The sequence below is a fragment of the Oryzias latipes genome, chromosome 24 (genome assembly GCF_002234675.1).
Source record: "Oryzias latipes chromosome 24, ASM223467v1".
Taxonomy (NCBI): domain Eukaryota; kingdom Metazoa; phylum Chordata; class Actinopteri; order Beloniformes; family Adrianichthyidae; genus Oryzias; species Oryzias latipes.
The window spans coordinates 21,884,614-21,896,951 of NC_019882.2; the positions used below are offsets into that span (position 1 = coordinate 21,884,614).

The following is a 12,338-nucleotide window of genomic DNA, read 5'->3' on the forward strand; positions in this document are numbered from 1 at the left end:
TGAGGGAGAGCGTGACACACGCAGCAACAAGAGGAGGCAGCTTCTTTTTAGTCATAACAAAGCATGAACTGAGGAAAAAAGCCAAGCGCCACCAACCAGACTAAACACGTAAGCAGAAAGTCAGCTGTAGGCTGAGCAGCAGCACAAGATGAGGCACGTTTGAAGGCTGGTTGTTACGTTGCCTGTATCTGATGCTGTTGGTGCTTTTAAAACTCACCACCCATGTGGTTTCATGTCCAGAGGTTTTCTTCCTGCTGGAGCCTCATTTTAGAAAAAGTGGGCGCATCGCTCTGCACTGAAAAACCATGAAAACAGTTGGACGTGCTCCTGACACGTTCGATGTCACTGTTTGTGCTCCGTCCGGTGGCGGTGCTGTGGTCTAGTGAGCCACTGTGATGTTACAGCTACTCAGAAATGCTATTATAGTTGTGCAAATACAAAGCAAAACAAAAGAAAACATCCGTTCATGTGCACATTTAGAAATATTTACTGATTAAATGGATCATAAAAACACAAAAGATCGCTTTTCCAAATTATGAAGTGTCACTCCAATCAGTAGATCACCGTTTCACTACAGTACTACAGTAATGCACAATAGTACAGTACTTTACAATACTTAGTACTTCATAGAATAGGCTATAACCATGCAAAATATGAATTGATTTATATTGACTTCAGATAGACTTTGACTCAAAGAAAACTTGTTCTGTCAATTCCTTTATAGTACTAGTTATAGTACCATTTATCATTTCACAAAGTACTTCCACGCAAAGTATTGACTCATATTTCTCTTTAGTTTCTGAGTAATCCATCAGGGAAACGTCATAGGAAGAAGAACACTGACACTTTCCTTCTTGGTGGTGGTCAGTTGTTGGCTGGTTAATCTGGATTCTTTTGGGGATGATGGGACATGTGAAGTGGGCGGGGTCAGCCGAATGATTGACAGTTCGTGTAATGAGCGCAGTGGTGTTGTATATATGTGGGAGGAGACACGCGTCTGTTCATTCAGTTGTAACCAGAAGAAAGATGAGCGTGCGCTGCGCTCTGACGCACCGAGTTTAGCGGCGACACGAGCCTTTAGCCGCGCGCGCTCGGCTGTGGAGTACTGTGCGATGAGAGAGGAGGACGCACGCGGACTGAAGGACGCACAGCTCTGGATCCTGGTCCCCCCGTCTGTAGGTAACTTTGGGGTTCCTCTGAAGTGGTCGCCTGTGACGCACCGCAGCGCAGGGCTGCTGGGGGACCTCAGAGCAGAGGATTTATAGGACCCCCTACCCACTCCCACCCCCCCGGCCAGAGACGTCTCCTGTTTGCTTCCTTCGGTGGAAATCCTCCAGAATCAGAGGGTTTGTGTCTCACTGGCTGCCCTGGAGAAACAAGAAGGATGGCAGCTTGGTTCACCTTCACCATCGCAGTCAGCACTGCGTTGATATCACAGGTATGAAGGAAGGTCTTCATCTCCACGGTGGTCTTCAGAGCTTTGGCTAAAACAAGTCGAAGAGCCAAGGTTCTTTTATTTCTTTTTATTTTCTTTACTCAAGTCCCTTTAAGATACAAGTCTATCTTAAATCCTATGTCCCTGTTTTAGGTCTCTGGATCTGGAATCTTTGAGCTTCATCTCCACGAATTTCAAAACCACCAAGGATTGCTGTCAGATGGACGCGCGTGCGCTCCCAGCTGCAGGACTTATTTTCGGGTTTGCTTGAAGAACTATCAGACTGTCATCTCACCAGGTGACTGCATCTTTGGAAGCACAGTCACGCCCGTGCTCGGGGCAAACTCTTTCCAAGCCAAAGACACCGGGACTTTACCGGGACCCATCCAGATCCCCTTCAAGTTCGGATGGCCGGTAAGGGCGTGGAGCTCCACACGACACGCGCGCTTCTCTGTGTGCTGGCAGCAGCCGCGCGCGGGTGGCTTGCTCTCGGCCAGCACAGCGGTTGTTGTTGTGGTTGAGCTCATCTAATCCCTGTCATTAGGTAATGCTCAGGTGACAAACAGATTTATCACTTCAGATTCCACGCGCCGTGGATGTCCCTGACACTCAAACTGAAGCAGCAATCGATCTAAGTCCATCAAAGGAAACCGTGTTTAGTGCATTGTGGGAAATGTCCCAACATTCATTGTGTGTGATCATCTGTCTGCAGGGATCGTTTTCATTAATCATTGAGGCCTGGCATTCATCCTATGGAAACAAGCGCCCTGCAGGTAAGAGCAACCCTTCCCGCCACAGGAGGGAGCTGTGTGTGTGTGGGGGGGAGGGGGGTGGACACCAGCTCCACTCTTTAACAAAACTCCATTCCATGTCAGCATGTAACCACTGTCTTCGCCTCCTGATAACTGCTCATCGTCTCAGAAACTCTTCCACCTTTCCGTGCCTTTAACACAAACTTGTAACCACATTCTCATTCTTACACTCAGTACAATTGAACTTCCTCTGATTTATTTTCGGCGTGGGAAAGGGCTGTGGGCTTTGGTGAGAATACACAGCGCTTGCCAAAAAAGCCCTCACTGCATCTTCCTGTATTTTACACCTCACTGTGTTCAGCTCACTGGACGGAGCCTGGGAATGTTTTGCTGGCGGAAACCGACAGGAAATTTCAACCTGGGTTTATCTTTCATCTGAGCTGTATGGGATTCAATAAGGGATGTGGTGTGGTTCTGGGCACAGTGATAAACCCAAAGTGGATGCATTCTGGAGCCCTAAACCAAAAGGATGCAGTTCTTCAGATAAAGTTGTTATTTGAAGACATGAACAGGTTTTATGCAATCATTCTAATGCAAAACTGTTTTTCCCCCAAGATTACAAGAGCCAAGACCTTCTGATTAGCTTCTTTGCTGTCCAGAGACATTTGAGCGCAGGAACTGACTGGTCTCAAGATACACAGACGGACAGGCTAACAGAACTGAAATACTCCTACCGCTTCGTCTGCAACCAGAGCTACTATGGAGAAAGCTGCTCCAAGAAATGCACCCCCAGAGACGATCGCTTTGGCCACTACAACTGCACCCAAGATGGGCAGTTAACCTGCTTACCTGGCTGGAAGGGAAAATACTGCGAAGAGCGTAAGTAACCCGTGGGAAAGGGTTGACCCTTGAAAGGCTGCAGGCTTCCTTTTTGTCAGTTTCGTCAAATGTTTGTGTTCTGATTGTGAGAAGGTGGTGGACGCTACAAACTTCACCCAAACACTTGGTTCTTGTTGCTGAAGTTCTCCCCTTCCAAACAGTTCGTGGTTCCTATAACTTATCAGTTTGATGTTTGGTTACAGAAAACGTTCAGATATTGGACATTTGTCATTGTTCAACAACAGAAAACCCTGGAAAACTAAATACCAGGTTTTTGTTTTTAAAAATTTAGCATTTAGTTTTCCAGCAGATTTCCTGCTTCTCGACTAATTGGTTAGCTAAATGTTAAGTTTCTGATTCTGAGTGATTTTGGCCTGCTGGTAGTGGGCGGGGAGATGCTCAGACAGGTGTTCAGCTAGCCAAAACCGAGGCGCATGTGCACGGTCGTCCTTCAGAATGAAGCACAACAGTCTAGCTTTAAGTTACCTTTGTTATTTATCACATGTTCCCAGCTGTCTGTCAGGAGGGCTGCAGTGAGAGGAATGGAAACTGCTCCAGGCCTGGGGAGTGTGTGTGAGTACTATCACCAGTTCTAAAAAGTGGGAATGTGTGCAGACTGTGTGCATGAAGAAAGTGTGGAGGTTTGTGGGAAACTTTGCTTTGTGTTTCTTCAAGCTTCACGTTAACTAGATAGTGTGTCTCCTGTAGAGCGTAGATGTGCAACTACTAGTTTTTATCAGCGACACAAAGTTCATCAAATCCTGCTGCATAGGAGTGCAGGTTTCTGTGATCACCCTCTGCTGTCACTCAACATCCATGCCCTCCCACACCCCCAACACACACACTCAAAGACATTTCTTCTCTGATCCAATTTGCCCATTTTTGTCATTTAAATCCATTATTTACAAAATCCAAATTTGGGACATCAAGCACTGTGCACTTTGTTCCTGCAGCATCATGCTTCCAACATCCTTCACGCATATATTCTGACAAATTTAGCCTGTTGATAGTGAATATCTTTGGAATAACAATCAAATATCTGCTAGTTATAAATACCAGCAACTGTTGATTTTAAGTTTTTGCAGCAGATTATCATCCAACATTATGGAGTTGTGGTTCAAAAATGTCACATTCTTTAATCCGTTTTTGAAGAGCTTCAGATAAATGAGAAAAAGAAGTCATTTTGTGTGCTTTCTTACCATAAAATAACAAGGTTTGTGTGGTCACGTTTCAGATGCAGAAAAGGTTGGACAGGAATGTTCTGTGATGAGTGTGAGACGTACCCTGCCTGTAACCACGGTACCTGCCAGCTGCCATGGCAGTGTAATTGCCAGGAGGGCTGGGGAGGCCTATTATGTGACCAAGGTATGTCTCCTGACTTGCAGCACTGGTGCTTTTCTTTCTCCAAAGACCTTCTCCTGTTACGTGTGCAGGGTTTTGAATTATACGAATGTCAAGGCATTAGTAAATTAAGTTTCCACTGAAGTGCATTCGTGGCTTTACACATCTGTGTCAGAAGGTTTTTGGACCTGACATCAAACTTCTATCTCTTTATCCAGATCTGAACTTCTGCACCCATCATCGTCCCTGTGTGAACGGCGCCACCTGCATGAACACAGGCCAGGGAAGCTATACCTGCACTTGCTTACCTGGATTTACTGGAGCTAACTGTGAGCTTGTGATGAAGGAGTGTGACAGTAACCCTTGCAGGAATTCAGGCAAATGCACAGTAAGAAAATGCTGCATGTGCACTTGTTCTCTCCTTTTTCCTTTAGACATGCTTGATCACATTTTCTTTCCATTTCTCTTGGAAGAGTCTTGAGGGCTCCTACAAGTGCATGTGTCCCCAGGGCTTTGAGGGCTTGCACTGCGAGCAAAGCACGCTGACCTGTGCCGACTCCCCCTGCTTCCATGGTGGCGAATGCAGGGAGAGACGCAACGGCCACGGCTACATGTGCAAGTGTCCCCGAGGATACACCGGGCTCAACTGTGAGAGAAGAGTGGACAAGTGCACACTGCTTCCCTGTGCTAATGGTACAACCTTCCTGCCATGCAGCCACCTCCCAATCCTTCCCAAGCTTCCCCGTCATCCCTCTTTAAATTCCTGCAGCTGGAAGTAGAGTGGAACAACAGGAATTGCTGGGAACCCCATGTCTATTGTCTTCCATGTAAACAGTCAGCAGCTCAATGTAAATGTCACCACAGCTTGTTGCAGTTGTTGAGAAAAGCATAGAAATTTCCAAGTGCAGTTCACATGATGTCTGCTTGTAAACATGGAGGAATCTGGGATTGTTCAGTGGCTGGAGAACAATACTTGGTGCTGCGCTCACACTGCTCTTCATGAAGATGCATGAACTCAAATGCCCTCCTGGGGGGCAGCAAGAGTCTGTGCACCTACTCGTTTAGAAAAAGTCTGTCGGCAAATTGTTCCTTACTTTCCATTTGTGTTCTTGCTGATTGTCCACTCCCTGTCTTTGCAGGTGGTCTGTGTCTGCTCCAGGGGGGCATGAGTGTGTGCAGCTGCCGTGCAGGATTCACCGGCCAGCGCTGCGAAATCAATATTAATGATTGTTCCGGCAGTCCTTGCCTTAACGGAGGTACCTGCAAAGACAGGATCAACGACTACACCTGCAGCTGCCCCACAGGCTTCACTGGGCGCAACTGCCAAAGAGTCCTGGATGAGTGCACCCTCCACCCTTGCCTCAATGGAGGCTTGTGCACTGAAAGTGGTGCATCTGGGGAGCCAGCAGTGGCCTGCATCTGCCCTTCCGGTTTCACTGGACCTCAATGTGAATCTTTTGTGTTATTATCATCTGGGGTGGCCAGCGGCGATGGCTTCCAGTGGGCAGCGGTCTTTCTGGCTGTAGGCCTGGTGGCGCTGCTCATGCTCCTGTGCATGGTGGCCTTGGCTTTGAGGCACATCCACTGGCAAGCGTGCAGGCGGGAAGCTGAAACTGAGACCATAAACAACCTCCCCAGCGTTCCAAAGGACAACCTGATCCCAACGTCGCAGCTGAAGAAAATTAACCAGAAAGTCAGCCTGGAGGTGGACTGTGACTCGGACAAATCAAACTTTTTCTATAAAAATTATCACATGGACTCTTACAAGTTCAAGGATGAAAAGTTACAAGAGGAAAGAAGCTTAATTTATGACAAAAGTTTAGTTGATAAAACACCCTTCAATAGAAAGTACAGGTAACATTTTCACTCTTCTTTCATCTTCATACTTGGAAACACTTCATTTCAATTCTTCCATTCCCAAAACATTGTGTACATTGGCATTTGTTTGTATCCTGTGTATCTTTGTACACTCATTGCATAATCTTGCGATGTGCCTTCAGTTGACTTTTTTTTTTTTTGCAGGGAAAAGCCTGAGCGTTTGCCGCCAGCACCATTGTCTTCACGAGACTCCAGGCATCGGTCGGTGTATGTCATAGGGGAGGAGCCAGAAGAGTGTATTATCGCAACAGAGGTATTCTGAAAAAAATGCAACAACACCTCCATTTCCTGTCAGTAGCTTGATAGCATTACCGTCTTGTGTGCAGTATTAAGGCTGGTTTATCCTGCTTAGCGATCGGCCATCGCATCCGTCATATTTCGTCCCCTACCTCAATCGTGTGGTCTTGGCCAGTTTCACTCCCAACTGTACGCGATAAAATAACGGCAACACACGTCTCAAAACTTTACTTTTCAAACATGATGACGCAATAGTCGACAGCGTTTCAGTGGTTTAGTACACTCTAAAAAGAGTATTTGGGCTGTAGTTGCAAATTTTTACTAATTTAATTATTTAGTTTGGTGAAAAGAAATCATTTTTTTGAGTTAATTCAACTTAAAAATACCACGTAGTTGTCTGACATAGTTATTTTATTTTCAATCGACTTAATTAAATTAAGTTGGTGTAACTTTGGTGTGAAGCTGTCAATGCGTCATAACGTCATAACCTAAGGCAGGGCAAGGAATTATGGGATACCTTTTTCTTTGCCTATCTGAGCAGATTGGGGTTTAAGTGTGAGTTTTTGTCCAGGGGTTTGTTGTCTAGCTGTTTTACTCAGTTTGAAGTAGTCATTTAAACTGTTATGTTTATTTATTTCTGCACCATGAGTTAGAGTTTGGTAGAGGAGGATGATTACCAACCCCCTTGTGCGGCAAAACACTGTATGTTCCAATTTTAAAGACTGAGTTCACGACAAGTGAGCTTCTACCTTGTAATGCAAGACATTGCCGGGTCATTCGTGTCTTTGATATGAAAATTACAAGGCCCATTGGTTAAAACCTTAGAAAAACGTGTCAATTTAAATTATACAAACAAAATTGATTTTTTTTAAGTTAGATTAACTTATCAAATTAAGTTGGATAAACCTAATTCAATTTGGTGATACCAACTGAAGTGATTCAATCCAGTTGGATCAACTTTTTTCTTTTTAGAGTGTTTTTTCATTTCTATTTTATTTATATAAAGTTTGTTTTGTTTGTATGCAAAGATTTTCTGAAGATGTTTCCATCTACATAAATAGATTTGTTGTTAACTAATGCTGCAGACAAGACAAGGTTTTTCTTTTCTTTTAAAAGCCTCAACAAACCAAATAACTATACTCAAAAAATGACATTGGAAATACAGTTGATATCACTGAAGTTATAGTTGCATTAGAAAGTATTTAAGCAGTGAAAATGTTGTGTTTTTTTATCTAGTCAGAATGAAATACTGTTTAACCCTTCTTGTATGTAGTAGATAGTAATACGTGAAAACTGCAATTTTCTGCATCGAGTTTGCTCCGGCATTGCGTCTTCAATCCACTTGGCATAAGTTCCGGTTAAACAGCAAAGTGTGCATGCCATTGTACTACAGGCATAACATTCCAATCATGGATGATGTCATCAGCTGTGTCACATTTCTCAACAATTGGGGCGGTTCCCTTCCAATGGCCTTGCAACCAATGTGACTCTCAAGAATACAAGATCGTGAAAAAGATCAATGTCTATTACATAAGTGAAACTCGTAAAATGTATAAAATCAGTCATGAATGGTTATGCCCTGTAGAAAATGAAAACTTTATCTGTCTCAGAATAGGAGAACTTCTGAAAATTGGTTGACCCTCATTCCTGCAGAAATGACTGCTTGGATTTACCGTTTCCATGTCGGCACGTGTGACTCTGCGCAGGTATCTTAGACAGCCCATAATCATTCTGTCAGTTTCAAGTCATGCCAGTTTGCAGGCCAATCAAGCACAGCAACACCATGGGCATTGTAGCAGCTTTAAGTACCTTTGACAGTTTGGGCAGATACCAAAGAAAATCAGCTCATCGGCAGACGGCTGCATGAAGTGCTCTAGAGTTTCCTGGTAGACGTTTGCTTTGACGGTGGACCAACAGCAGCAGATGGCATGAAACCAAACCATCAGTGACACTTCATGCTTCAAGCAATAGAGATCCAGTGTTTCTCCAATCATCCTGCAGACTCTGGGACCTTGACTTGCAAATGAAATACCAAATTTACCCTTGACTCAAAAGAGGACTTTGGACCAGTGAGCGAGATTACGTTTTTTCTCCTTAGCTCAGGTAAGATGCTTCTGACAGTCTGTGGTTCAGAAGAGGTTTGACATAAAAATGGAACATTTGTGGTCCATGTCTGGAGCTTCTTGATGCTCTGGCTCCAGACTCTGCCCACTACCGGTGATGCTTCTCCATATTCTTCAGTAGATTTCCCTTGTCGACCCTCTGAATGCTGCAGTACTCTCTGTTGCTGTTGCACGGGTTCCCAACACGTTTCCCTTTCACTCAATCTTCTGTGACATTGCAGCTTGTCTTGCAAAAGCTTGGCTCTCTCTTCCTTGTGAGGGTGTCCATGACTGTCCTCTGTTAGGTCTTCCTCGCGATTGGGCCGTCTGCTGAGGAAAAACCAAGAGAACGTTTAAAAGCTCAGGGAACCTCTGCAGGTTTTTTACAGGATTAGGATTCAACACCGCCACTCTCCAAAACTACTCTAATATTTTACAATATTCACATGTTTTGATACATAAATTTTACATGTTAATCACAATGATTCAATGAGAAATATGACTTTTCTGGATTGATTAATAGTCATAACAGGTGTTATTTATTACATTTTACTCCAAATATTCCTGTTTTTTCTTCAGGTTTAAACTGTAAGTGAGCGACAAAAGCAGACAGAGGAAGACAGAGACACAATCAAGGCGGATAATTTTGCTCTGGGATTTTTACAAATGCGCAGAGGCTGGAAACCGTTTTGAAAATCCACTGCTGCTCTGGGACACAGAAGAACTGGAGAACAGAAAGCTCTGCCAAAATGAAAATATCTTCTGAACAAAAGGACCAAGTTTTTGTATCCAAAACGTGTACAGTGAAGGAAAATCCTCAGTTTAGACCAAAGGAAAACAGACTGAGTCCATGAAGTTACAACTGTCAAAGGCTGATTCAGCTGAATCCTCCTCCCTTCATCATGGAACTGGCCTTTTTTTATTACTAATCAGCCAACAAATCCGTACAAAAAGTGCCTAAGATCGGACGACCCCATCACCTTTACTCCAGCACTGATTTTAGCCAGCTATGCAAGACGTATGGGAGAAGTTTCCTGCTGACACAATTCAAGCCCATCATCACAGAAAGCTAACAGCTCGTCTTCCACTGTTCTTCATGCAAAAAGCGAAGCGAATGGTTGTGTCTGTCAGCGCAGGCAGGGACTGTTTATAGAAGCATTATCTTATGTGAGATGGTTCTGTTCTGAGATCATTTGCACTACAGAGGGACAAAGAAAAGCAGCAGAAAACTCTTCTCCACTGAAGTGACGTTTAAAGAATCACAGGAATCAGAGTGAGGCCAGCACAACCCAACAGGAAGCTGCAGAGGAACGACAGCTTCAACACTGACAACAGCAGCTGCCTGTATATTTTACACTCATAGAATGTACTTTTTGAAACACCTTGCAGAGTTAAACCTAAATATAAACCATTGGTCTTTGTATTTTTTGTAATATTTTGTATATGTTGCATATTTATAAAGGACCAAACTTCTGAAGGAAAAAATAAATAAATCTCAAACATTTGACAGCAAATAAAAATAAATTATTTTTTGTTGTTTTATGGTCAATTGTGGTTTAAATCTTAAAGTTTTCTTTCCACACTTTGAATGGTGAGAACCTTCAGATCAAACTGCTTGATAAAGCGCATGGAGACAGATGCGTTCTCTGAATCATTCATTGAAAATAGTTTATTTTAAATGCCTCACTAACCCAGCTCTTATAAACCCTTTGGCCCTAAATTGGCTTGAAACGAATCCATTTCCATGGAAACCCCGCTCTAGCCGAATTTGGTGAAACAAAGCCAGCCCCCCACCCATTTTAATGCTCATACACGCATCCGTGCACACAGTTAGCCAAACAGATGCCTTGGGGGTGCAAACAGCGAGTTGGTGGTGCCATAAAAATAGCAGCATATGCCAGGCCACTCAACCCATGAGCATGACCCACAAAAGTAATCAGACCTCATGTGACATCTCACCCTCCTGCAGGCTCCCCAACTGCCTGCCTTCCCCTCAGGGTGAACAGTCATATTTCAGTTCCTGGTTGTGTTCCCCCACTCTGGCATACAAAGCTGGGGAGAGAAGCTGCCATATATTGATTACAAGAGATCCACTGGATCTGTGGACACCAGAGAATGTAGTTGGAACCAAGAAGGTTCTTTTTATTTGTTCTAGATTTGGTTTCATGAATTCTACATGACCATAATATCCTCCGACTTCATTAGGGAGAATTTCTGCAATCAGAAGCTAGCACAGTTCAGCAGAAAATCTGGATTTCTTTTCCTCAAACATAGCTTGTTACGGCAACAACAAGCAAACCTGCCACAGTGAAGGGGAGATGATCCCAAATGGGCGTAAAGACGAGGATCATAGTTTGGAGAAAGAAAAAGAAAACCGCTGAGTCCTGTAAAGCAAGAACACAAATTAAACTACTGTGCTGGTTCCAACAAAAGACAAAACAGAGGGATTGGAACCTTGGCCAAACATAAAATAAGTCAGGGAGACAGCTGACCCAGCCATGTTGACCATCGGAATCAGCTCCCTGTCTGCCTAACAATGTCTAACCGAAGAATGGAAACAAAAAAAAGCCTGAAAATAAAGACTGCCGAGGTCCAACCCCAAACTAAAATAAAAAAAAACCTAACAATACAAGACTGCTGAGGACCAAGAGGGGACAAAAGAGAACTAAACCAACCAGCACAGCTCCCACTTAAAACCCAAATACTCCTCAGACTCCTGCTTTGCATGCCTTCCTTGGTTGAGGCCCCCCCTGACCTAACCCTTGTGCTATCCAAGGCACTTTAACATTGGGAGTTGGGTCATCTAGACCCACTAGACAGTGCTCTGAACCTTTTTTCTTCAATGATTTGTGATCTTCACTGGTGTCCATGGATTACATGAAATCTTTCCACCTTTATCCACCTTTGTCACGGTAGGGAGAACACCTCAATGTAAGGGGGGGTCATAGGACAGCACAAGGGTTAAATACCTGGTGCTGATCAAGATCATTGGCCACACCTGCCAGGTGAGCAGAGGGACAGGCCGGACAGTAGCAAGACATAACACAACCGATTGACCTTTGGCATCTTCATTATACGGGTGTGATTGGGTGTGGAGCTGCATATCACATGTGTGCTCTCTTGTGATTTATTTTTAATCCTGTTAGGGCTGTTTCTTAGCCTTTTTAGGGACCAGCAGGTTTTGTTGGGACGTTTGACCTCTAATGATCCAGAAGTTCTCGGCTCCTGTGTAGGATTAAAACTTTGGTGGGACTTAAGGTTAGTGTTGAGATCAGAATGAAAGTCAAATCAGTGAGTTTCTGGCTTTTCAGAAACCTTATGGCTGTGATAATCCATCCAGCTCCAAATGATTGGCTCTGTCATCTGGACTGCAGATGAAACCAGGTGAGACATTTATTCAGAAAAACAAGGCTGAAAACAGAACTGAAAAACAGAGCCAACCAAAGCGCACGGTCCAACAAACTCAGCCAGTGCTCTTCAGCCTTTCTGTGTCCAGAACTCAGGCAAGAGTCCTCATGGTGTTACAATCACTGCATCCTGTTTGTGACCTTGTGGCACCACTTCCTGTTTCCTCTGATTAGAAAATGCAGAAGCTGCTGAAGCAAGAATTCTCAGGCATCAGACATTAATGACCATGTGAAATGAATATACAAAACAACCGGAACTCTCCTATAAGTTAAATGTAGAACTGCCTGGTTCTGTTCCTGCTGAGAA

At 44.0% G+C, this 12,338-nt stretch overlaps 1 protein-coding gene across 1 annotated transcript; it reads left to right on the top strand.

Annotated features, from left to right (window-relative positions):
- The first annotated feature begins 994 nt into the window (after nucleotides 1-994).
- LOC101163294 (delta-like protein 4) lies at nucleotides 995-10,128 on the top strand. The gene is made up of 11 exons (XM_004083989.4): nucleotides 995-1,438; nucleotides 1,589-1,849; nucleotides 2,148-2,208; nucleotides 2,803-3,066; nucleotides 3,579-3,639; nucleotides 4,301-4,431; nucleotides 4,626-4,795; nucleotides 4,881-5,100; nucleotides 5,547-6,261; nucleotides 6,430-6,538; nucleotides 9,204-10,128. Exons 1-11 carry the CDS (start codon nucleotides 1,385-1,387, stop codon nucleotides 9,207-9,209), a joined length of 2,052 nt encoding a protein of 683 aa, XP_004084037.2. The 5' UTR covers nucleotides 995-1,384; the 3' UTR covers nucleotides 9,210-10,128.
- The last annotated feature ends 2,210 nt before the right edge of the window (nucleotides 10,129-12,338 follow it).

Bases quoted from the DNA above. Each gene is read 5' to 3' on its own strand.
- LOC101163294 (XM_004083989.4), top strand. From the start codon at position 1,385: ATGGCAGCTTGGTTCACCTTCACCATCGCAGTCAGCACTGCGTTGATA. The intron at 4,432-4,625 runs GTATGTCTCCTG...CTCTTTATCCAG, and splicing joins AGGCCTATTATGTGACCAAG to ATCTGAACTTCTGCACCCAT. The intron at 5,101-5,546 runs GTACAACCTTCC...CTGTCTTTGCAG, and splicing joins ACTGCTTCCCTGTGCTAATG to GTGGTCTGTGTCTGCTCCAG.